The following is a 26,520-nucleotide window of genomic DNA, read 5'->3' on the forward strand; positions in this document are numbered from 1 at the left end:
TACAGCGATAGAAGAGAACAGCACTGTGGAGGAATGGCGCTGGGTCCCCACGAAGGAAAATGTCGCCGACGACGCCACCAGAGAACTACCCGTCGGCTTTGAAAGAAACCACCGCTGGTTCATAGGCCCGGAATACCTAAGACGGCATCCGGATGATTGGCCCGTACAACGGACTGCAAGAAGGGCAGAAGAGACGGGTGAAGAGAAGTGCGCAACGCTCGCCGTGAGCAGAGAGAGCCTCGGCGAAGCGATCCCGGACCCAAGACGCTTCTCCAAGTGGGAGAAGTACCTGCGTGCAACGGGGCGAATACTGCAATTCGTCGACCTATGCCGCAGAAGTCGCGAGCGCACTCATTACAAGAGGACCAGACGGAACCCGCGTTCGGACCCGACGTGGGAGAGAAATAGAAAGAAGACGACCTCGAAGACCCCGCTGAACACACCGCGGACGCCAGAGCAAGCAGTCATTCAATGGAAAACTTTAGACGCCGACACGCTTCGACGCGCCGAGACGCTCATTTGGCGACAGAGCCAGCGGGCGGCCTTCGAGGAAGAGATTTTGGCGCTCCAACGAGGGAAACAAATATCCCCAGCGAGCCGACTGCGAAACTTGTCCGTAACTTACACGGACGGGATATTGAGAATAAACGGACGCATCGGCAACATTGAGGGAGCTGACGTCATCACCTCGCCTCTCGTGCTAGACGGATCCCGACGCGAAACGAGACTGATGATAGACTTCATCCATAGAAAGATGCACCACGCCGGAACCGAAGCTACGATCGCCGAGTGCCGACAGTCGTACTGGGTCTTACGCCTACGCCCAGTGACACGGAGCGTGATCCACAATTGTCTTCCGTGTCGTATCCGCAAGGACACTCCACCGCGTCCAGCCACAGGCGACCACCCACCGAGCAGACTGGCACACCATCGGCGACCATTCACGTACGTGGGCCTCGATTACTTCGGGCCCTATCAAGTTACCACCGGCAGAAGCACCCAGAAGCACTACGTGGCCATCTTCACATGTCTCACTACGCGTGCGGTACATTTAGAACCGGCAGCGAGCCTCAGCACGGACTCAGCGGTGATGGCACTCCGACGCATGATCGCGCGCCGGGGAGCCCCGACGGAAATATGGAGCGACAACGGCACCAATTTACGAGGTGCCGACAAGGAGCTGCGCCAAGCTATGGACAAGGCGACTGAGCATGAAGCAAGCTTAAGGCTTATACAATGGCGCTTCATCCCACCGGGCGCGCCTTTCATGGGCGGCGCCTGGGAGAGAATGGTGCGGGCGGTAAAGGCCGCGCTCTCGGCCACGGAACAGCCGAGGCACCCGACGCCCGAAACATTTCATACTCTGCTAGCTGAAGCAGAATTCACCGTGAACAGCCGACCTCTCACTCACGTATCGGTGAGCGCCGACGATCCCGACCCTCTGACACCGAACCACTTCCTGCTGGGGGGCCCGGCGCGAGTCCCCGTGCCGGGCAAGTTTGACGACGCCGACCTCATAGGGCGCGCACACTGGCGCGCAGCTCAACGTCTGGCAGATGTGTTCTGGAGTCGCTGGCTCCGGGAGTACCTGCCCGACCTGCAGAACCGGCGGGAGCCCCACAGCCGCGGGCCCGCTCTGAAGATAGGCGACGTCGTGATAATAGCAGACGGAACGCTCCCACGGAACACCTGGCCACGTGGGATCATCCAGGAGGTTTACCCGGGGGCCGACGGCATCACTCGAGTGGTCGACGTGCGCACCGCCGGCGGTATCCTGCGACGCCCGGCGAAGAAGATTATCGTGCTGCCCACGATGACCGCCGCTCACCAAGGAGGATGCAGCGACGTGAACGACGCTGCACGGCGGGAGGATGTTCGCGACGGACATAAATAAATGCAGTTAAATAGATATTGTTCACGACGGACATAGATAGTTTTAAAAGTAGATAGAAAATATAGTTATAGGTTGGCTGTAAAATAATAGAAAAATGTCCGTAACAAATAAATGAATAGTATGTTAAAATAAGTTGAAGAATAAATAGTTATAATAGGGAAATGTCCGTAAATAGTTAAATAGAGATATGTTCGCCAAGAACAGCGAAAATAAATAGACATCCAAATAAACGGATATGTTGTGAAATAATAAATGTGAATAGAGATAGTTAAAAATAGGAAAATAGATATAAGTAAATTTGTAAATATTTGTTTGAAAATAAAGATTGGCCCTCGTGGTCTTTGATTTGGCGTGGGAACGCAGGAGCGAGTCACAATACGGGCAACTAATAGAGCGACTAGGCAAAACAATAGGCGAGCGAGGCGGCCGAGAGAACAATAGACGCCCACCGTGCTCGGACTCATAATAGCGCTGGCCGAGTGCGTGTGGGCGACCATAAATAAGGGGCCTACCTCGCCGCAAATTCAGTTCGAGACAGCGAGCCGACGAGTCAAGACCTCTCCGGAAGAAGAGGAGAGCGCCAACCGAACAAGAAAAGACTCGCTCCTACGCCCTGCGCCGGTCAAGCCACGAGGACCGTGTGAACGCCATACTTGAAGCCTTCGTTATTTTCCTCGAACCAATCCCAGCACCCGTTCCGCGACAGCCACTGCGGCAATACTCGAGCCACCACGTTTCAACGAGTAAGAAGTCTAAAAATCACACGTGGTGGCCGAAACCTGAGCGGTGGCCGTCCGGAATAATATGGTTTCAGTGTAATTTGTTTTAGAATCAATTAATAGTTGTTTTGTTTTCAGACTGGTGATAGATGTGACGAGTCCAAGGGATTCTTTCTTCGAGAGCGGAGATATCTAGAAAAAAAAAACCAATATCAAATATTTTCAGCGTACTAACTTTGCCTACAACACGGGTGCTCCATGCCTGCACAGGAGTACCCGCATGTTAAGATACATTTCACACAACAATACCAGTATATGGATATAGAAATCCAGTAAACTCATCAGCCTTGTCCTGTTGGGTTGGTTACTTAGAGGTTCGATTCGTATTCCATACTGGACCACGAGGACCCCACGAGAACCTCTGCCTCTGTATTGCAATTGTATTGCAATCTGTTAATTTTAGATTAATACTTACTGGTGGAAGGACCTTTTGTGAGTCCGCGCGGGTGGATACCCACCACCCTGCCTATTTCTGCCGTGAAGCAGTAATGCGTTTCGGTTTGAAGGGTGGGGCAGCCGTTGCAACTATACTTGAGACCTTAGAACTTGCATCTCAAGGTGGGTGGCGCGCATTTACGTTGAGGATGTCTATGGGCTCCAGTAACCACTTAACACCAGGTGGGCTGTGAGCTCGTCCACCCAACTAAGCAATAAAAAAAAAACATTGCTTAATTTCGCTTTAATTTTCTTTTTAGCCAAAACCTAAGTTCCAAGAATTGGAATATAATGTAATCTCCATGATCCTTTTTATCCAAATAAGCCCACCTCCTGGTGTTATCTGTTAGTAATTTTTTTTAACATACACCCTTAGTAGTTAGTACATTATTACCTATTTTAACACTTAAATTTAGGAAAAAAGTATCAAGAATTGTCTGTTATGTTATCCGAAGTATCCTACCTATTTCTAACTTAATTACCTCGATTTCTTTGTTACTTCTCCGAGTAAAACCATGCCAGTGTCGAGCATAGAAGTTGTTACAAAGTAATTCAAACTTCAATGTTTAGTTATATCGGATCTTCGTTGGAAATTAAATTGATCATTTCAAAGCTCATCTATACCTATATATAAAAATGAATTGCTGTTCGTTAGTCTCGCTAAAACTCGAGAACGGCTGGACCGATTTGGCTAATTTTGGTATTTAATTATTTGTGGAAGTCCAGGGAAGGTTTAAAAGGTAGATAAATATGAAAATTCTCGGAATTAAATAAAAATAACAATTTTGTTTTCCCTTTGATGTGTCCCCCGTCGGACGGATTCCTTTTGTTTGTTTTAAGTTTATTTTATACAAAAGTTTAGGTCTTTTATTTATCGATTGAGGCACTACGAAGTCTGCCGGGTCAGCTAGTTAAATATATAAATCTAAGATATTAAAGCTCTATGAGTTGGCAGTTACAGAAAACTACAGCATTTAGTAAATATAAGTGATGTACTCTTTGTAATGTTATTTATTAACGTACTCAGCGGAATCTATGGTGGCTGTGGGGACCAACAGCTGTCCAAAACCAGTTAGAATTTGGATAACTCTCCGATCTTAAGTAGTAAATAATAAAAAGTATTTAATGACAAAAGTATATCGCATTCGGCTAAGAGAAAAAAACGTCAGAGATCTGTCGCAAAGTGTGAATAGAATTGTTTTGTTTTCCAAGAGTAACAGAGAATTGAGATTAATTTATTACGTTTCTGAGAAAACATGGTACGCGGTGGAAAGCTCTCTATTAAGACGGCAAGCGGGATGGAACAATTAATTATGATTTCTTTTAACGTTGCCGGACGCGGGCCGCCCTCTCTTACAGTTTATCATTACATGTCCCTATAGAAAGTTGTCTTTGTATATAATTGTGTTAGATGTTGTTATATAAACTAGAGGTCCCGCGGTAGTCGAAATTCGACTATAATTAATTGGAATTGTAAGTTTGTACACTATTATGGTTGTATTTTATACTTCTATAATCACAAATTTCGCCAAGGCACACTATAAAGAAATATTAATAAAGACAAACAATATTTAATCTATTCTCAATTTGACAACAGACGTCAAGAACAAAAGATTGACAATAAATAGTATGTATGCGTGTGTGCGTCAAATACATGGTATGTATGTGTGTAATGTTTTCTTTATTGATTTAATGTATATTTTACGCATTATTTTAAAAAAATATTAGCATTGTGCACTTCTTCTCTATATTCTCTATAAGTGTAGAAAATTTCATACTCCTCCGTCGGCGCAATTTTCGTAAAAAGGGATGCAAAGTTTTTGCTTCACGTATTAATATATAGATAATACATATTATGAATACTGCTAGATTTTTTATCTAGTACGTTGTTGAGTATAAACATATGAAAACACGTAAGGTTTTTATGCAAATTCTATATTGTGGATCGTTTTGTACGTGACTATCGTATGATGATAAAAGTATACGGGTACTATGAATACAGAGCAATGGTTGGGAATTGTTACGAAGGCGTTTATTGTATTATATTTAAAAAAAAAATACATTTATCTTTGTTTTTTTTTGTATTTCTAATTGTAAACTAAAAAACCTCAGCTAATTAATAATTCAAGTAGAAGAATTTGTGTGCCGATCATTAACCAATGAGAGATCTGTAGTTCATTTTACATATCATATTGTAAGTGGAAATTATATTTCTTGATTTAAATGGCTATGTACGGTAAATGGCTATCGCCATCCCGGCACGTAATCGAAACTCATATTTCTCGAGTTGTCCGCAAGACGTCATCGTCATTTCTTATAATTACTTTTTCCTACCACTGAGATCCTTAAGATTAATGCCGCCTAATTGCCTATCTATTCAGTGTAGTCGCTGCTTTAAGAGCTCAATTTATATCTTTTGAGACATTTTTTTTTCTTCATTTAAATTATTTAAATGAATTGAATTAAGAATTATGGCTGTCGCGAGCAAGTAAAATAAGTATTCGTTAAAAATATATTTTGAATTTTGATAAATTAGGAGAACGATCTCTTCGTAATTTAGCTGCATTTTCGTTAAGATTACATGGACCTAGGTTCTTAGAAGAACCATAAGAAACATAAGAACCTTAATTTACACTTCCAAGATATTACACACCAAAACGGTAGAGTATCAAGCTAACTTAATTTATACACTTACCTTCAATTTTGGAGCGTTTAAAATATTAAATTTACTTTATTTCTAAAGCCGCGCGGGAGGGCACTGCCATCCGTCTCATTTTTAGCGCGAAGCAATAGTGTTATCCGAAATTTAAGGTGAGAGAGCCGTTTTACAATACAGCTGAGGCTTCGACCTCATGTCTCAAGTTAGGTGGCGGCTATCATGTTGTGATGGGCTCTGGTAACCATATAAACCTGGAGGAGCGTGAGTTAGTTCACTGATCATGAATAAAAAAAAGCCGAAAAATCGAAACCCTTTGCATTAATTTCGCAATTTCCTTTAAAGAATATGGTCGCCTTCAAATAGATGATACGTACTTCCCAGTTCCAGCTATATGTTATTCCTTCGTTTTACGGCTTCTAAATGCCTTGATGCTATATGAGTAAATAAACGAATAAATTTAATGAAGCATATAAGGAAGATAATTTAAACCGAGTCACGTTACATCTGAATTAAATTAAGCAAAATAATTATTATATTTACTTTATATTTACTATGATTACTAATTTAATTATGAGATCCACGAAGTCATAAAAATAATTAGGTGTAAAAAAAAAACAAAAAATGAAAGACAATTGTACTTTGAATCGACGAGGACATAACGCGTGCGAACTATGTGCATTTTTGTGGGTGTATTTTTTCGGATTGTTGAAAATAAACAAGTTTTAAGTTGTTACTTGAGTCTATAGAGAGCGCAACATTAATGTCGCCTCCAACCGGAATCCATGACTTCTTCGCGACAGAAAAAGGGAAGATGGTAGGTGCCATTCACAATAAACTCAGCGACCGATAAGACCATTTTTTTCCTGTAATTGACTATAATTGAGATATAAAAAAATATTTTTTTTATTGCGATATCTTAAATAATAATTAAAGATGGACCAAGTGTTTTTTTTTTGTACTAGCTGACCCGGCAGACTTCGTAGTGCCTCAATCGATAAATAAAAGACCTAAACTTTTGTATAAAATAAACTTAAATAAAAAAAAGGGATCCGTCCGACACATCAAAGGAAAAACAAAATTGTTCTTTTCTTTTTTTTTTCTCCACCTTATTCCACTAGGTGGCACAGCTAATTTTTTTCTTCAAAAAAATCCATTCTCTTCTATCAGCCATCATCTCAACACTCACTCATCTCTCTCTCATATCGTCATTCACACACTCCATACATGTCTTCTTCGGTCGACCTCTTCCCCCTCTACCTTGAAATACCATTTCCATACATCTCCTAGTTACATGCATCTTCTCTCTACGCATCACATGCCCTTACCACGCTAACCGTCCGCTCCTTAATTTGTTGCTTACCGGGGCCACTTTCACACTTCCTCTGATATACTCATTCTTTATCTTGTCCATTCTTGTCACTCCACACATCCATCTCAACATTCGCATCTCTGCCGCATGCACTCCTCTTTCATGCTTTACTTTACTAACAAACCAAATTGTTATTTTTATTCAATTCCGAGCATTTTCATATTTATCTACCTTTGAAACCTTCTCTGGACTTCCACAAATAATTCAAGACCAAAATTAGCCATATCGGTCCAGCCGTTTTTTAGTTTTAGCCAGACTAACGAACAGCAATTCATTTTTATATATATATAGATTAATAGCTAACCCAGTTTAATATTTTTCTGCAAATTTTTCTGCATGCTGTTGTTACATATTAAACAAAAGTTGTACTTGTTGACACCACACACAATGTCATTTGATAAGCTTAACGTGCCAACAATTTGATTTCGTGCCAAGTTATATTAAAGCATAGCCTTATTAGAATTATAATTTAAGTCCGTTTTTTTTATTTTATGTTGATAAAGTTCGTGTAAATAGCAGACAGCACGCGAACCAAGAATCGCGTTAACAATTTGTTCTTGTTAAAAATTGTATTACGTGAGTGCTTATGTTGTTTATATTTTAGAATTGTATGTAACGCGATAAGGAGTTCGCTCTCGCAGCCTACGTGTTCAAATTACGAACATGCTTTCACTGTCGATGTGTTTTTTTTTTATGTTTTGTGCCAAAGTCATTTTCGGTGCGTTTATTTTCGTTCCGATCATTTCAGTTTTGCGAAAAGCCGACGTCAGATCGCGATGGAAACATTTTTAATAACTTAACTCTCTCTCTCTCTCTTTTGCAAGCGGTACATAAAATTGACATATTTTAATATCTTTATATTAATGCGTGAAGGAAAAACTTAGTACCGCTTTTTACGAAAGTTGCGCGGATGGAGGAGTCTGAAATTTCCCACACTTATATAAAATAGAGAGAAGGAGTGCAGAAGGGTAATATTTTTTTAAATTACATAAGAAATACATTAAATCAATTAGAAAAAACATTACACACACTACCATGTTTTTGACACACACACACGCATGCATAATATTTGTTTATTGTCAAACTTTTCTTATTACTTATAGTCTGTGGTCAAATTGAGAATAGATTGAATATTGTTTGTCTATGTTAATATTTGTCTAAAGTACAGTCTTGGAGAAATCTGTGATTATAGACATTGACAATATCACAATATATCAATATTGACATCTTTGACAATAGAATCATAATAGTGTACAAACTTACAATTAATTACTGGGACTACCGGGGGACCACTAGTGTTATTAAATGATTTATTATTTTATGTCGACTGATGATTGTACAATTACCGAAACGCGTAACATTCAGGAAAGCTACGATTTATCACCTGTATTGTATGCGTAAATAAACGGTGTCGCAATAACTCATCTTAATTACTGGGGCGTAACATTCCAATTATCCAGTAACCAGCCGGGTCGGCTCAAGACGTCCCGAACCGAAAGAGATGCCACCAAATATTGATCTATGCCTCTACGGCTCTCGATACACAAATGGAATAAATTGGAATATTAATTCCGTATAACAATGGTACCGAACAAATTAAAGTGCGCCAGATGTCTTCCGCAGATTCTCCCTCCTTATTTCCATTTATTTATATTAGTTGATTTATTTTAATTGATGTCATTTTGTGTTCGGCATTCTTAGATTTCGCCAGGCGTTGCAGAATTCTATTTAAAATTAATTGTCTTTGAAGTCATTCGAGCCTCATCTTTTGCAGGGTGAAGAAACGGTTATATCGTCGTCATCAAGAATTTAATTGATCTCACTCTAGTTCGTTCATAATCTTCAAATTGCATTTCATTTAAAACATATAGTACCTTTCATTTTAATAAATATATTATTATCCAAAGAAATGTACAGTATTTTTAGTGGTGGTAGGACCTCTTGTTAGTCCACGCAGGTAGGTACCACCGCCCTGCCTATTTCTGCCGTGAAGCAGTAATGCGTTTCGCTTTGAAGCGTGGGGCAGCCGTTGTAATTATACTGAGATCTTAGACCTTATATCTCAAGGTGGATGGAGCATTTACGTTGTAGATGTCCATGGGCTCCAGTAACCACTTAACACCAGGTGGGCTGTGAGCTCGTCCACCCATCTAAGCAATAAAAAAAAAAAGGGGTGTCGTCAGCATAACGAAGATTTGAAATCTTCCGACTTCCGACAGCTATTCCATCCGACCAGCTATCGAGAGTGGCTTTCATTATGAGCTCCGTATATAATTCTATATTGAACAGGAGCGGTGATATGTTACACCCTTGGCGAACTTCTGTTCTAGGGTGGAAGTGACGCGATAGTATGCCATCTATTCTAACTGAAGCTGTTCCTTCCTCATAGAGTCGCCTCAGCAGATAGACCAAGTGTTTGGGGGTATCAAGGCCAAGAGAATTTCCCAAAGTTTTGGCTTTTTGACAGAATCAAACGTCCTATCACCAATCCTACTAAATAACAACAATTAAACAGGGTAGTTGAGAAAGTATCTCTCATTATTTATTTACTTATGTATCTATGTAAATCGGAAATTTAAACATTATTCATAGAGGATATTACGAATGTTAATTATTAAAACCACTATTACTCGTATTATATTTGTGCAAAACGATACTAAAATGTCACACAATACACGGAATTATTAATGTAATCTAAATTCGTTTGGTAAAATTAATTCGACACGAAAATTCCCTCGTGCAACCGAATTTTGCGATAAGCTTTGCCCGGTTCAACCGTGAATGTTAATTAGTCGACAAAAATGCCGACCATGTGACATAAGCGGATGTGAAAAATAATTACGTTGTCTAAAAGGTGACATGATTTTTCTCCGAACGCGCTGAATAAGTTCCGGAAATAAATGTAAAAAATTTCGCTTCTATTAATTTTGCTTAGAGCACGTTTTTTGTATTCTCAAATTATGTTGAAGTACTGATTCATCAGATTTACCAGTCCCAAAGGACGCTAAGCAGAAGAGTCGGTTTTTTAATTGAATATTTTTCAGTTTTTTTTTCTTTCATATCAGTCGCTTACTCACTTCTTCGAGTTAGTGTATAGGTCCTAGCGAATGAATGTTGCTAGCTATCTAAAAAATTAAATAAAAAAATATTTTGAACACTAGTATTTAATATTTATATTTATTTAATATTTATCTATTTTTTTTCCTACATGGGTGGACGAGCTCACAGCCCCCCTGGTGTTAAGTGATTACTGGAGTATATAGACATCTACAACGACAATGCGCCACCCACCTTGAGATATAAGTTCTAAGGTCTTACAACCAGTAATTACGCAAATTATAATTTTGCGGGTTTGATTTTCATTACATGATGTTATTCCTTCACCGTGGAAGTCGATCGTGAACATTTGTTAAGTACGTATTTCACTAGAAAAATTGGTACCCGCCTGCGGGATTCGAACACCGGTGCATCGCTACATACGAATGCACCGGACGTCTTATCCTTTAGGCCACGACGACTTCTAGTGTCATCGTGTGTGTCGCTTCTAGTGTTCTAATTACTGGTGTCAGGACCTTTTTTATACGTGCACAGATTAGTTTCAGCATGACTACTTTGGCCAAAAATTAGTCATGCGTTCCGGTTTGAGAACAAGGACTCCGAACTAAAATAATAAATAAATAATTTATTTATCAGATACTAATAATCCATTTATTCAGATACAGATTTAAGTCCAAACTAATTTACAAATACATAGGTACGTATAGAAAAAAAATAAAATGTTTATTTTATTTTTTTATTTTTTTTCTTTGTTTAAAGAATAATAATAAACAAGACGTAGGTCTTCTTAAATTTTTTTTTTTTTTTTTTGGTCAGGAGGAAATCGCCGGACTTCCGCCCTCCACTGGGGATAGAGGGCGGAGCATGTCAGAGTCGAACTGACTAAAACTCTAAAATGCACCTACCTACTTCATAGTGGTTTTTTTTTATTGCTTGGATGGGTGGACGAGCTCACAGCCTACCTGATGTTAAGTGGTCATTGGAGCCCATAGACATCTACAACGTAAATGCGCCGGGCATTTACAAAATATCCGGGCCGTAGTTGATAAAGCGTTGTTAGTAAAGATAGGCAGACAAGTTCAAAGCCAATCTATTGATAAGCTTACTCCATAGACATCGCATCGTGATTGCCGCCGTCTACTTAGAAATGAATTTGAAGCCTCGGGTCCTTTAAACATGACACAGTGAGAATGATGGTATCTTATGGACTTACAATACATAGCTTCTACATCGATATTGTGTTATTATATACGTAGTAAATATTAAAATGTATTAAATTATTGAAAAAATGTATTTAGCTCGTGCGCGAAACAAGTGGCTAATATTTATTAGTTGGATTTGGTATAATCGAATTGCTTTTTCCGAATACACCGTGTGTCTTATCAACCGTAACCTTAGGGACTAATAAAGATATTACATGAATCTGATGTGATGTTCTTTAAAAGATAAGTTATGTTCTACTTAACGTTGAATCAAGTTATCAAAAAAATGTTTTTCCCATTACAAGCTGTGGAAACAGAAAAACCTGTCCTATGATTAATGTTACTAAGAAACAAAAGATACTTGAGGAGAAACGCCAAGGACAAGAAGGTTTTGTAACTTTCCCTGATAATAAAGACGAATTGTTATTATTTTGGACGTTTTCTTGGACAAAGTTTTTAGAGTACATGTTCGTGAGGAATTCTGGCTAATTGATGGACTGTGTAACCGGAGACTGTGGTAGATACTTTGTCCGATTTGTGGCATAACATGTCCGATGTTTTGGCATCGAGTGATGTCACTATAATGAGTTGACATTTTGGGGCTATTAGGAGTGGGCGATATAAATCGTATCTAGATTCAATATCTATATATCGCAGCAATATCAGCGTATCGTTTCAAATCTCAAATATCATGAATCGATAAAATCTACTAGCATCCATCAATATATAGATTCAATATCCGATATTGATCCTCGATATATAGATACGATTCGATACGCGGCAAAACCGATATTACCCACTCCTAGGGGCTATTAGTATCTAATTCGATTAAATTATTTATTACATCCATGATGAAAATTAAGTTATTAAGCTATAGCATAGATTTTATCTCGGGCCTTGAGCGCGGTTTTAGAGCGGAATCATGAAATTCCGTTACGAAAAAAACCTTCCACCCCTCACTAAGCCTACTATGTAGCTCGCGTTCAATACATCCACACGTTGCGCTTGTGTAGTGTTTAAAGTAAGAAGTCTAAACACCGATTTATGTGCTATCAAAATATGTAATATAATTTCGTGGGTAACACAACGATAGCGCGATTCAGCTTTTGCGTCAAGCGCCATCTATCGGCGACAAACGGAATTGGAAAATAGAAAATTATATCACATTACAATGCGTTGGGCGTGCCATTTTCTATCGCTTAGTCGAAGAATTTTATTACTACTCCTACTACTCATTCAGTGTTGGAGTGGCATTAAAAATAAACTAGCTAAACCGTTTATTCTGGGCGAATGAGAGTTATAACTAGCATCCAAAGGCGTGTCTCTATCCCATGTAGCGCCCTCTAGTGAGTGCGCGGTCAAAATGGAATACTCACAATGTAGCAGATTCATTGAAAGTTAGCCCACTCCCAAGACCACGCCCAAGGTCAATCCACGTTTACTGGAGATAGGGCGCTTTTTTGTCGCTTAGATGGGTGGACGAGCTCATGGCTCATTTGGTTTTATACCGGTTTTATCCGGTAACCACACCGGAGCACATCGACATCTACAACGTAAATGCCGCCATCCACCTTGAGACATGAGTTCTAAAGTCTCAATTATTACAGTACAACGGCTGCCTCATCTTTCAAACCGAAAAACGTTACTGCTTTATAGCAGAAATAGGCAAGGTACCTACCCGTACGGACACCAAAGACGTCTTACTATCAGTAAAGATGATCTACTACCAGTACGGCCGTATTGCAAGTCTGAGTGGGTTCCACCGTCATACCCCTTTCTGACGCGAAACGGTCCTGTATTCCAATTTGAAGGGTGGGACCGTCAATAAATGATACCAAGGTAGGCGGTATTCATATTGTGATGATTACGGGTTCTTAGCTATTTAATTACAGGCGGCACGAGCTCATGTCCATCTACCCAAAAAATGATTAAAAAATATAGTTAGGACTGGCTGTTTGATCTATACTTAATATTATAAAGAGGAAAGATTTGTTTGTTTGTTTGTATTGAATAGGCTCCGAAACTACTGAACCGATTTGAAAAATTATTTCATTGTTTGGAAGCTACACTATTCCCGAGTAACATAGGCTGTCATTTTTTGAAATTAATTAGGGATCCTTACTAAAACCCCAATAATGTAACCCAAGGTATAAAAAAATACCTAAAATATTATTTACATCGCGTGCCCTGCGAAAACTATTGATGATAGAATAAAATAATGTACCTTACAAAAAGTGTATCGACAGCATATGTTTAACTATTATAGTTATGCTGCAATAAGTGTTCTTTTATTTAAAAAAAAATAAAACAACGTCAAATATCGTTGAAATTTTTGTTAAAGACCCGAGCGGAGCCGGAGCGGGACGCTAGTATCTTATATAGGAAAAAGTTAGTCAAGGAGGTAGGTATGAAGCTTGTGGTATGAATCGGTTGCGGGTAAAACATAGCGCTGAAGTATATGGAAAATTCGCTAATGAACTTCATGGAAAAAAAAAATCTGGCCTGCTTGATTTTCGGTCATGAATGCGTTCGCGCGTTTTGCACCATGAACTTGAAATGGAATAATTATTGTTCGCACTTCAGGGAAGATTTTCTGTTATATTACCATCATTTATTCGGAGTGGTTGGAATTTATATTTTATGTCCCTTCAGTTAGGTACAGTGGAGACTTACCGATTTTACTAGTATGCTGATGAAACACGACAAACAAACAAAAATCATAAACAACATAAATCCGTACGAAAATCTGGAGTACTAATGGATTGTTCGGTAAGCGCGGAGTGTGCCAGTTGGAATAGTGCCGGTGCCTCGTGGTATCGGAGCCAAGATAATCTACTGAGCGTTCCCAGTCCTTACATTGACCGTAACTAACGCCTTCCATTGAATTATCTTTGCTGTGCTCCCGCCAAGACCGTGTTATTGATATCATTCCCTGGTGTTTTACAAGTTTCATTGAATTTCATGTGAAGTGATTTCCTTTTCGTTTGTATTTTACTTCTCTATATCTTCTTCTATATCGTTCCCTCACTGCTGAGGAGCGCAACCACATGTGACGTTACTCAACACGGTTCGATCATGGGTGACACGGACCGCATGGTACAGACTACCGCCAAGTGCTATTACATACATGCTTATATACGCTTTATATATACATAATTATTTTATGCACGTACTCCACTCCGCATGAACACCATTAGAAAATCGTGTAATCTGAAATCAAATACGCAAAATGAATAAATTGTAGGTACCACATGTACCCCAATCCAAACTTATGGCCGAAACACAGATCTAGCTCATCCAAGAGTCAGTCGTCGTCGATGTCCTAGACAAGTCGTTACGGATCCACGCGATACACTAACACAATTATTAGGCGCCTGCCCTCTTTACACTAGGAGCAGGTATGGGGAGGATTGTGAGCGTTCTCATCTCGTTGATGATTATGACCTAGATCAGGAAAGCTTGTAAGCGTTCTCATCTCTTTGATGAGTACGACTTAGATCATAGTATCAGTCCTCTAATTTTTTCGCTGTATTATTTCAGCGGGTCGCGATTTAAAAGCGATAGTAGATGCAGTCGCAAAGCCGATGACCTTGAGCTGTTAGATCTTCTTCGGAACGCAACAAGCTATCTTTCCATCCCCCAAAATAGAGCGGTCAGGTTTGAAGAAAGTGGTATTATACAATACAACTGAAATTTCGACCACATGTCTTATTAAGGTGGGTGAAAGCATTCAAGTTGTGATGTCTATGATCTGTAGTTAGCACAAGTTAATATCAGATCGTAACCTCGTTTGATTATATATAGCAATTAAAAAAAAAACAGTTTATGACATTCTTTTTTCTGTTGTTCACAATGCTATACACAAAGCGCTGCAGAATATACGTATGAAATTCTATGAAAATAATAAAAAAAGAGCGACGGGCGACGACACCCTGTGCATCCGACATCCACATTTTACTTGCAAATTGCTTATATCCATCGATATCGGAACGCCAACCGATTCAAACCTACATACAGTAAATAGCTCTAGAATACAATACGATAGTTATGTGCCGCATAATTTGATATCAAATACAATGTAGTAGATTTGCTTTTGCAAATGTTTATTGCGATTTTCTTGTTAGAAGCACTCTATTGAATTCTACTTAATCAAGTTATTGATTGTATGATTCGAATGCTTTTAAACTACTTCACAGTAAGTTGTTCATGAATTTTTTTTCTAATTTTTTTAAAATTTTTTTTTTATTGTTTATATGTGTGGACGATCTCACATCCCACCTGGTGTTAAGTGATTACTGGAGCCCATAGACATCTACAACGTAAATGCGCCATACACCTTGAGATATAAGTTCTAAGGTCTCAGTATAGTTACAATGGCTGCCCCACCCTTCAAACCGAAACGCATTACTGCTTCACGGCAGAAATAGGCAGGGTGGTGGTACCTACCCGTGCGGACTCACAAGAGGTCCTACCACCAGTAAGAAACAGTCTTGACATAATAATTTTAAATCGTAGTTTATTCGTAGTTAGTCACTTGTATTAAATCAAGGAATTGTAATGAGTAATTCATTAATTTGTAATAATTTGTTTGAAAGGAAATCAAACGATTAAAATATTCAAATTTGAATACTGAATACGCTCGGCTGAATATGGTCAAATAATTATAGTTCAGTAATTACCGAACAATTGTCTACAATTACGGAAGTGAAATATTTGTAGTTGTTCGATAAATTTTCTAATTTTCATAAAATTCAATGAATCACCCCGAAATCCACGTCTATAAGGGAGCGTTCGAGATTCTATTTATTCTGATAGAAAAGGTTTGAGCATGAACCGGCCCTGTCAAGGCGAGAGAACTGTCGTGTCGTGCGCACACTCGAGAATTTCTTATTCGGTTATTTCTTGAGAAGTGTTTGGGATTTCCTTTTGGGAGGGAGTTTTAAGCCGGCAGTAAATTATTCCATCGACAGGTGAGGCCGTAAAGGCAAGATTTACGCCCACGAGCACAGCGGGCGATCCTTCCCTTTGATAAGATGTATATTATATTACGAATAACGTTCGTTGCGCACCAACTGGGGATTGACCTGCCGGCCAATACTCGTGGAGGTCCATATTGGAAAACTTTACATTCGTGTATCGCTTATCGGTTTTACCGATATTGATTTACGATACATGGTTAATGACAGAATCCGAAATACTTTGTTATGTGTGTATTCCAAAGTTAATCTATATATTAATACGTGAAGCAAAAACTTTGTATCCCTTTTTACGAAAATTGCGCGGACGGAGGAGTATGAAATTTTCCACACTTATACAGAATATAGAGAAGAAGTGCACAATGCTAATAATTTTTTTACATAATGCATAAAAGATACATTAAATCAATAAAGAAAACATTACACACACTACATACCATGTATTTGACGCACACACGCATGCATACTATTTACTGTCAAACTTTTGTTCTTGACGTCTGTGGTCAAATTGAGAATAGATTAAATATTGTTTGTCTTTATTAATATTTTTTTATAGTGTAGCCTTGGCGAAATTTGTGATTATAGAAGTATAAAATACAATCATAATAGTGTACAAACTTACGATTATAATGAATTATAGTCAAATTTCGACTATTGCAGGTCCTCTACTATATATACAAAATTGTCAAGTGCGCTGGCTGTCATAAATTCTCGTGTTAACAATATAACGTAAACTGAAAACTGTTGTTAATAAAATACGCCAGGCGTTATCGAACGTCCAGATGTCAAAAATGTATTCAGTAGAGTGTACTTTTTTACACGAACGAAATCCATTTAAGACTTGGAAGTAATTCAAGTCTTTAACCGAGACAGTTCCAAAAATCATAAGCATTGTTGATTGTTAGTGCATATTGTTTCTGAATAAAAATTCATTTACGTTTATCGTGGAACCAATTATTTGTTTTGAACCGCATTTAAGTGTTGTATCTGAATTTACGATACTGAACTCAATTGATGACTTTAGGCAATTAAGGCTTCGACGAATATAATATACACGAGCCTACCTTTTTTTTTTCACGCTTGGGAATCCAATTACGGATACCCGGTCGAGGGGGGTATAAGACCGGGTTATGTCGGACTCCGGCGCCTCCAGAAAAGAAGAGGGAGAAGAGGAAGACCGGGGTCCTTCTCTTCTTCCAATTCCTGCCGGGAGATTACGTCTTGCGAAAGGCGCGCGAGACGCTGCACGGCATCAGCCACGCAAGAGCTACCCCGCAAAACCGACTACCGACTAAACCCATCGAGATCCACCACTCCGACTCCACGAAACCCACGGTACCGCACAATGCGCGCCGAAATACACGAGCCTACCTAACAATTTATAACCCTGTTTTGATTGTTAAAGTTGACGATGCTTAAAACTAAGGTTATGTTAAATTTCTTGAAAGGTCGCATCGTTAATGCTCCAAAGTGAGCCGTGGGCGGTACCAAGTCCGGTCAACGAAGGCAAAATCAAAGCGCACCAACTTACCCACTTGATTAACATAAACAAACGAGAAAGACGCTCCTATGTTTTAATGACACCGTTTTAAAGCTCACGGCCGCTGGATTTATAGCAGAGGTTTCGAGCTTGTAAATTAGTTACGCCGGAGATGCTTGCTGACCGTAAATTTAATTTATCGTTTTTAAAAGCAAGCGGTTGTTCTGGTTCCTCTATTAGATTGCATTGAGATGTAGCCACACACAAAATAGGACATTGCGACAAATGCCAACTAACACACCTTTGATATATTACAAACATGTAAGTCTAATCGATTATTTTTGTAGAATTAATTTAATTGTATTGAAATATTAGTCACACAACCATTATTAAGTGTCCAGTTTCACCGAAACAGTCTGCAGCAGACTGCCTTTGAGGATTGTTCTTAACCTTAAGCAAATCGGTTGCTGCGGTATCTATTTACATAAACGGATAACGAAGTTGGCGCTAATCCACTATTGTTTCAATTGCAAGGCCATTCATTAGAGTAGGGAGAGTCCTCGTTATGCTAATGTACCTCCAATTGTGCCCTCACCGCCGCTCATGACGTTGAGTTAAGTTTGAGAGTTTCAACTAATAATTGCATATTCACCTCTAGATGGTTTATATATTTTTGGGATACAATGTTTAATGTTGTCTATTCTTTGCACGTGACATTTAGTAACTATTTCACAGCTCTGCTTTTAGCAGCTATTGGATAGAAACATATTTAAAAAAATCCATAGAGAATTTATGAAATTCAACAGCTAAAATTCACGTGCTAAAATTCAAATGCTTTCAAATGTTCTAGATGCATTTTGTCCATTATACTTGATGTTTGTAACGCAAATGGCAATTGGTACTTTACAGTTTTCGTGGTCACTTCCCAGATGTCCACGACCACGAAAACTGTAAAACATTCGAGTCGTGTAGAAATAACAACATAATGTAGAGTTTCTCTAAAAATGTCGAGAAAGAAATTAATGCTTTTAAATACTGATCAATGAATTATATTTATGGATACGTGGAAGTACAAAATTCCGACTCGATTGGCGGAAATAGCGATTCAATCGCCATCAGACACACAAGGGCTGAACGATCGTTGCGTGATCAAAATCACTTACCCTGTAGATTAATGCTTCACAAAAGTGATATTCCGCAATTTAACAATTTCATTTTGGTTATGATATAACATATTTGGTAAGCCACAACGGTGTTGAATTGGAATTGAATCATCAGTAATAGCTTGTAAACGGCACATTAGTTTTACTGAGGTCAGCCATGTTGGAAAAAAAAACAAGATAAAGTTGCCCTATTCTGTATCACCTAATTTTGTAAAGTTTTTTATTTGTCGTATAATAAATAATATAGCAACTTAACATCAGGTGAGCCGTGAGCTTGTTCACCCGTCTATGAAATAAAAAAGGATAATATAGTCTAAAAAATCATCACGAAGTTTTTTTCTTTAATTTTTTTTTATTGCCCTTTTAGGCACACGAGCATACGGCCCGCCTGATGGTGAATGGTTACCGTCGCCCATGGACTTCAGCAATGACAGGGGCAGAGCCAAGCCGCTGCCTACCGTCTCCTTTTAAAAAGTCGTACTTTGGTTTAAGATCTGCCTTATATCGACAATATGTATTGGCATTTAACATATAATTCTCAAGTAATATATTGAGTGGCATTTATTTTATCTTTTCTTTCTCACTTCTCTTGATCGAGTGATGCGACTATATCCTGAACAGTAGAGGCGGGTATGAATATTTAAGCCTTACATAGTACACGAAATAATCGAATTCCTTATTATGAAAATTTTAACAGCGTCTCAGTAAGCCTATTTGGAATAAAATCGCGCACACGTAATGTATTACGCCTGAGAAGACCTTATAGTGAATTCTAGTAAAACATAATCATGCCCGTTATTTGTAAAAATACTAGCTGACCCGGCAGACTTCGTAGTGCCTTAATCGATAAATAAAAGACCTAAACTTTTATATAAAATAAACTTAAAACAAACAAAAGGAATCTGTCCGACGGGGGACACATTAAAGGTAAAACAAAATTTGTTATTTTTATTTTATTCCGAGCATTTTCATATTTATTTAAACCTTCCATAAATAATTCAAGACCAAAAATTAGCCAAATCGGTCCAACCGTTCTTGAGTTTTAGCGAGACTAACGAACAGCAATTCATTTTTATTTATATAGATGGAATAGATAGAATAGATTTTTGTCTTTCTTTTTACTAATAATAGTATTATGAAACAAATTAAGTCAAATTCGATACACCATTTACTTTATCTCATTTCTGTGATATTTATGTTCTGTGCAGGATGTATGCCTTTTTTAAGCGCTACAATGAGCTATCATTACTTATTTCGATAAATATTTTGGTTTTTATAACTTTTCATGACTCCAAACATTGAAATATATTAAATGAAAAATGCGAAACAGAAATTCTACAGAGTTCCTCCACAATTGAATTGGTGCGATTGACAATAGCTTGCAATTTTGTTCCGATTGTATCATTTCTGGATACAAATGGCCTGCGATATGGACCGTGTTTTATTATTTAGTTGGTATGAACTCAACAACTTGTGAGATCGGTCTTAAGAATAAAAGAAATGGTTTTTAGGCTACAGGGTATATCAGGTGACTGTTTTTGATGAGATTATGTTGCACGTTACATTCACATTATGGCACATTAATAAAGTTACGTTTGTTGAATAAATGTAATATTATGAAATGAACAATTTTGGGCATGGCACAACATTATTACTGTTCTTAGAAGTGACAGTTGTGTAGCTCACAAAACGTCTATAAAAAGTTTGGTAAATACTTGGACGAGGTCGGACTGGTAGGCTCTGTGTGAGGGTGCGTGAGGAAATGTTGGAAATTTAATAGTAGAGGCATGACCGCATTATTGGGCGCGTCATATTGAATTGACGCTGACCGATTGCTTCAGCCTTCCGTTCTCATGGACACGGAAAGGACTACTTACAACATTGTTTTCAGTCCTTCGGAGAGGAAGGATTATATTAAGTTTCGACCCCTGCATAATTGATCGTTTTTAGATCATCTTTAGTGGCTCAAAGTTTGTTCACTGTCGATTTGCGGCCGCAAAACATATTCGTGTACGTCCATATTTCGGTTACGGACTCTTTGTACTATTAATGTGTATTTGAAATTGTTGGTTTACATCTGTTATAAAAGTTTCATTACAATTAAATAAATTTAATTTAATTAATTCATTGTAATGAGAGATTTAATTAGTAATTTTATATATTAGAATTTTTAAAGAATTCAGTAATACTTAATTAGACTTCTTAGAATTAAGAATTATTTATTTATTAGAAATTTTGTTATAATTAGTAATTATTTTACTAATTAAATTTTACTATTATTAAATCGTATCAGTGATTCAGTTGAGCTTTAACAGTCGTTTATGAAATTGTATCTGTAGTGTGAGAATGAAACTAATTAAAAGTATAACAACTATCCGTAGCTTATGAGCCATTTATATGATTGCATTTTGTATTAAGCCAATAAAGGCAATTTCACAGTACAGCGGACTGGTCGGTTAAAAATCCAATTGTATGCGGGTAGTGAGATCGGGAACCAGCTGTGACCGCATTATATGGGCCGCGGTTATAGTGGTAGTCGGACGCACGGTAAAGGCGGACGAGCGAGTCAGAGGCGGATGGACGGGTCAAACGGGCGCTTGATGAAAAGCCTCTATCCCCGTTTAGCTCATTTACAATGTCCGACTACTTTATTAATATTGGTCTCTCGACTATTTCCTTCTGGTTTAGTGTGCTCGAGTTTATCGAACGCAATAGTTCTAGTTTAGAATGTTGTAATTTTTTTTTTCACTTACCTGCACGGCAATTTTTTTATTTAATTCGGGCAGGGGCCGAACCTCACATGAGGTGTCCGTGCCTAGACTAGATACGCGAGGTATAGAGAGCTTGACAGTCTGCAAATAGGTTAGAGAATCGTCTGTGTTAAGTGATCACTAGAACCCAGTATATAAAATCGTGAATGTCTTACCTAACTTGAGCGTTCGCCTACTGAACCAACACTTGTTTATTTTAAATAGGAATAAAAGACCTTTTTTTTTTTTTCGCTCAAGTCTTGTATTATTTACAGAAGGGTTCCGTGAAACTATTACCTGAAACTCACTAACTCCGGAAGATTACTTTGAATGAACAAAACCGTTATGCGGACTGTTTCTCTTGTGTTACTTCGACTAATTAGGAGCCTTGGATCAAAGTAAATTGTTACTATTTATCTTTGTCAAATCAAGGGTACGTGCGCTTTGTATTTATAACTAACTTAAATTAACAGGAGTTACCCAGAGGAATGTTCCAAAGTTTATTAATAAACGCGTTTGTGTGTCTGCGGTTGCATGTATTAATCTAGAGGTCACTGGTTCTTGAATGAGCGAATTGCAATTTTTTTTTATCGCTCGATATAAAGATAGTTGCCTGAGCTCATAGACATTCTGGGTCTGGCATAGGGCACTTCTGTTGAAGCTACCATCTTACGGAATCCCCGAGGGTCTCTGCAAGTGGATCGCTAGCTTTTTGGATGGGCGGAGCATCACGGTCGTTGTAGACGGCGATTGCTCTGATACCATGACCATTAACGCTGGCGTTCCACAAGGTTCGGTGCTCTCCCCCACGCTTTTCATCCTGTATATCAATGACATGCTGTCTATTGATGGCATGCATTGCTATGCGGATGACAGCACGGGGAATGCGCGATATATCGGCCATCAGAGTCTCTCTCCTAGCGTGGTGCAGGAGAGACGATCAAAACTTGTGTTTGAAGTGGAGAACTCTCTGGGGCGAGTCTCCAAATGGGGTGAATTGAACTTGATTCAATTCAACCCGTTAAAGACACAAGTTTGCGCGTTCACTGTGAAGAAGGACCCCTTTGTCATGGCGCCACAATTCCAAGGAGTATCCCTGCAACCTTCCGAGAGTATTGGGATACTTGGGGTCGACATTTCGAGCGATGTCCAGTTTCGGAGTCATCTGGAAGGCAAAGCCAAGTTGGCGTCCAAAATGCTGGGAGTCCTCAACAGAGCGAAGCGGTACTTCACGCCTGGACAAAGGCTTTTGCTTTATAAAGCACAAGTCCGGCCTCGCGTGGAGTACTGCTCCCATCTCTGGGCCGGGGCTCCCAAATACCAGCTTCTTCCATTTGACTCCATACAGAGGAGGGCCGTTCGGATTGTCGATAATCCCATTCTCACGGATCGTTTGGAGCCTCTGGGTCTGCGGAGGGACTTCGGTTCCCTCTGCATTTTGTACCGTATGTTCCATGGGGAGTGCTCTGAGGAATTGTTCGAGATGATACCGGCATCTCGTTTTTACCATCGCACCGCCCGCCATCGGAGTAGAGTTCATCCATACTACCTGGAGCCACTGCGGTCATCCACAGTGCGTTTCCAGAGGTCTTTTTTGCCACGTACCATCCGGCTATGGAATGAGCTCCCCTCCACGGTGTATCCCGAGCGCTATGACATGTCCTTCTTCAAACGAGGCTTGTGGAGAGTATTAAACGGTAGGCAACGGCTTGGCTCTGCCCCTGGCATTGCTGAAGTCCATGGGCGACAGTAACCACTCACCATCAGGTGGGCCGTATGCTCGTCTGCCTACAAGGGTAATAAAAAAAAAAAAAAAAAAACATCGGAATCATGCCATCTTGATAAATGAGGTTGAAGTATCAATTATATTGTACAGCATCTGTTCTACTGTTCGTATTCAAACGCGTTAGTGTTTCGACGAAGAAATATACTTTTTTTTTATTCTCTTTGAAGGCAGACGAGCACACGGCCCACCTGATGGTGAGTGGTTACCGTCGCCCATGGACTTCAGCAATGCCAGGGGCAGAGCCAAGCCGCTGCCTACCGCTTAAGAAGGACATGTTAAAGCGCTCGAGAAACACCGTGGAGGGGAGTTCATTCCATAGCCGGATGGTACGTGGCAAAAAAGACCTCTGGAAACGCGTGGATGACCGCAGTGGCTCCAGGTAGTATGGATGAAATCTACTCCGGTGGCGGGCGGTGCGATGGTAAAAACGAGATGATGGTATCATTTCGAACAATTCCTCAGACTTCCTTCTTAAATGCCATATTACTAGTAAAAGCGTGATTTTCAATAGTAACGATATGTTATTGGTCCAATCGTTTTCCTTTCATTAATATTGAGGGTCAGGGGTCTAGTGACCCGGCGTTCCCCTTATTTCGATGCAAAGAGATCATTCGTTCCCGTTTCACGGTTAGAATAGCCTTTATTTTAATGCCAATCGCTTTGGAATGTCTGTAGGCTCCAATCTCCACTAATAACAGACAGACCGCAGTGCTATTATTATTGACGGCTGATAATTAAAAACTTAAAAGTAAATCATAGTTTCTCTTTAGACACGTTCCTTCAGTTTTCTAAATTGTGACTATTTATCTCTGGTCTTGACTTCGAATCGTTTTCCTTGACATGCTACGGTTACTATTGAGCGACATAATATGGTCATTATTTGACTTCTGAAAGTTATGATATCGACCTGGCTAGCTCTTAGTCTATTGAAATTGTCTGCATTCCTGCGTTCAATAGCACAGGGAGTTGGTAGAAAGGTGTTTGTCACATTTAAATTAAGTAAATCGTAAATCTAATCTAAAACATCAAAGTAAGAAAGTTAAAACGGTTTTCATGGATTGATCTCATGTTTCTTTCATTCAAATAATTTAATTCATATCCTAAGTATATAAGCAGATTCGAACGCTAAGTAACAAGTATCTTAAAAATTATATATTTTTTTTATATTGTGGATATATTCAAATTAAGTAATCTGATTTAAGATTCTCAGAAGAATCTTGGCTGGGGCAAGTAAAATCATAAACCTTCATCTGGTGTGGCGGCGGATCGAAGTGAGCCCCCAATGATATTTCCACCAGGGCGTGGCAAGTCTTTCTCGATCCAACAGCGCTAAGGGAAATTAAAATGCTATAACTTTGCGAAAGCATACTGTATACAATTTATAGTATAATATATAGTTGTAGGTGTCGAATTCTTACAAACTCCTGAAATAATCGGTCCGCACTAGCGATTGGGACATAGCTTACTTCGTCCGCACCAGCTGAAAGTACCACGGCGGGCCGATATTCCGCAGTGAAAGTTTTAACATTGACAGATTTTTGCCTCAAAATCAGCCATTTTCTTATAAAGGTGCTCCAACAAGTCTGACAAACTACTTTGCAGTACATTCATCATGAAATTTGTAAATATTTAAAACAGGAGAATCACACTTCCCAGTAGGCAGAAACTAGTAATTATCACAATACATGATCAATTCCTCAAAAAAGCTTCTGTAAAATTTCTAAATCAATTTTAATAAATACGAGCGAAAAGCTCGTGTGTGTTTCTGTGACTGACTATCCACACACTAATTTTAATGCAAACTCCAATTTAAATTCTCAGCAGCTTAACAACAAAGAAAGGTCGATTTGATTTCATTTAACGATGGCATTGAACAACCATATTTACAGAATTTTCAAGAGAACGGAAGTAAAATCAGTTCAGCATTACTTTAACGACTCCGTTAAATAACACGAATGTCGATCCGAAAACGTGTTTATTAGTGAACCCTTTATCGCTAACAAGATCCGTCTAACTTTACCAATTCGAGGGTCGACAAATCGAAATCGCTTTTAGCCAAAACAAGTATTAATTTTGTATCGTGCGGATTTGTGCGTCCCGGTACAGGGCGGGCGGCGCGCAGTCTGTCCTCGGCCGAGGAGGACCACCCCCGCCCCGGCCAGTCGCTGCCGCGCCGCCGACGTAGCAACATCTCGCTCATGCAGGCGCTCCTATCACCTTCTTTCATTAAAACCGCGACACAATACGACAAGCCTGAATAACACTTTTCCTCTATCTAACTCCGTGAAACGTGTGAAGCGTTTTACACAACTGACACGTCGAACGACCCCGCGCTGTTTTATTTACAAACGAAAATTGTCGATTCCGGTGTTTAAAAGTAAACACGATTGGTGAAATTTATATTATGTAGTTATGTGAATTATCTCAGTGTGACTTGTTTGAATGCTACGAGGATTCTGAGAATTAAATAACATGAAAACTATTTAATCTAAAGGTAAATGTTTCTTTTCAAATCAGTGCTTCATTTTTATTGTTTACATTGCAATTAAATGTCGAATTACATGGATTACTGTTTTAAATTTTTGTAGAGAATATTTTTTTGCTTTTAATACCGTAGATCTGTTATTTGCGTAATGTTAATTGTATATGTGTCAAAATGTGCATATTCATAGAGTTATCTTACAAAACTATTTATCTTTCTTTGCATGTTTTATATTGTCGAAATAGGTACTTAAAATATACATTTATTAGTCTAATACTAATCTTTATAAGTAATGTTGGTACTTGTAAGATGGATAGGAAGTGGCTTGCATCACATTTAGAATGACTAAGTATTAGTTGTCGGTCATGATAAAGGCTGGTATGGGTAAAGAAGGTAAAGAAGGAAGAAGGCATTCGCTGCTGTTGTACCCATATCAATAGTGTGTCACGGATGATCAAGAATAGCTGGGCGAGGGAAAAACTTCTCTT

The 26,520-nt window shown here is 39.0% G+C and overlaps 2 protein-coding genes across 3 annotated transcripts in view; both read left to right on the forward strand.

Moving 5' to 3' along the window:
* The first annotated feature begins 33 nt into the window (after positions 1 to 33).
* Positions 34 to 25,811, forward strand: LOC114244232 (uncharacterized). Its single transcript, XM_089734957.1, has 4 exons — positions 34 to 43; positions 126 to 1,873; positions 2,433 to 2,637; positions 25,657 to 25,811. Exons 1-4 carry the CDS (start codon positions 34 to 36, stop codon positions 25,809 to 25,811), a joined length of 2,118 nt encoding a protein of 705 aa, XP_089591083.1.
* Sema2a (Semaphorin 2a) overlaps positions 25,697 to 26,520 on the forward strand; it is a 397,753-nt gene continuing 396,929 nt past the window's right edge. For both annotated transcript variants that reach the window (XM_028179046.2, XM_028179048.2), the window contains exon 1: positions 25,697 to 26,044. The gene's annotated coding sequence lies outside the window, so the exon portion shown is untranslated. The remainder of the gene's footprint in view (positions 26,045 to 26,520) is intronic.

The sequence above is a fragment of the Bombyx mandarina genome, chromosome 18 (genome assembly GCF_030267445.1).
Source record: "Bombyx mandarina strain Sakado chromosome 18, ASM3026744v2".
Taxonomy (NCBI): domain Eukaryota; kingdom Metazoa; phylum Arthropoda; class Insecta; order Lepidoptera; family Bombycidae; genus Bombyx; species Bombyx mandarina.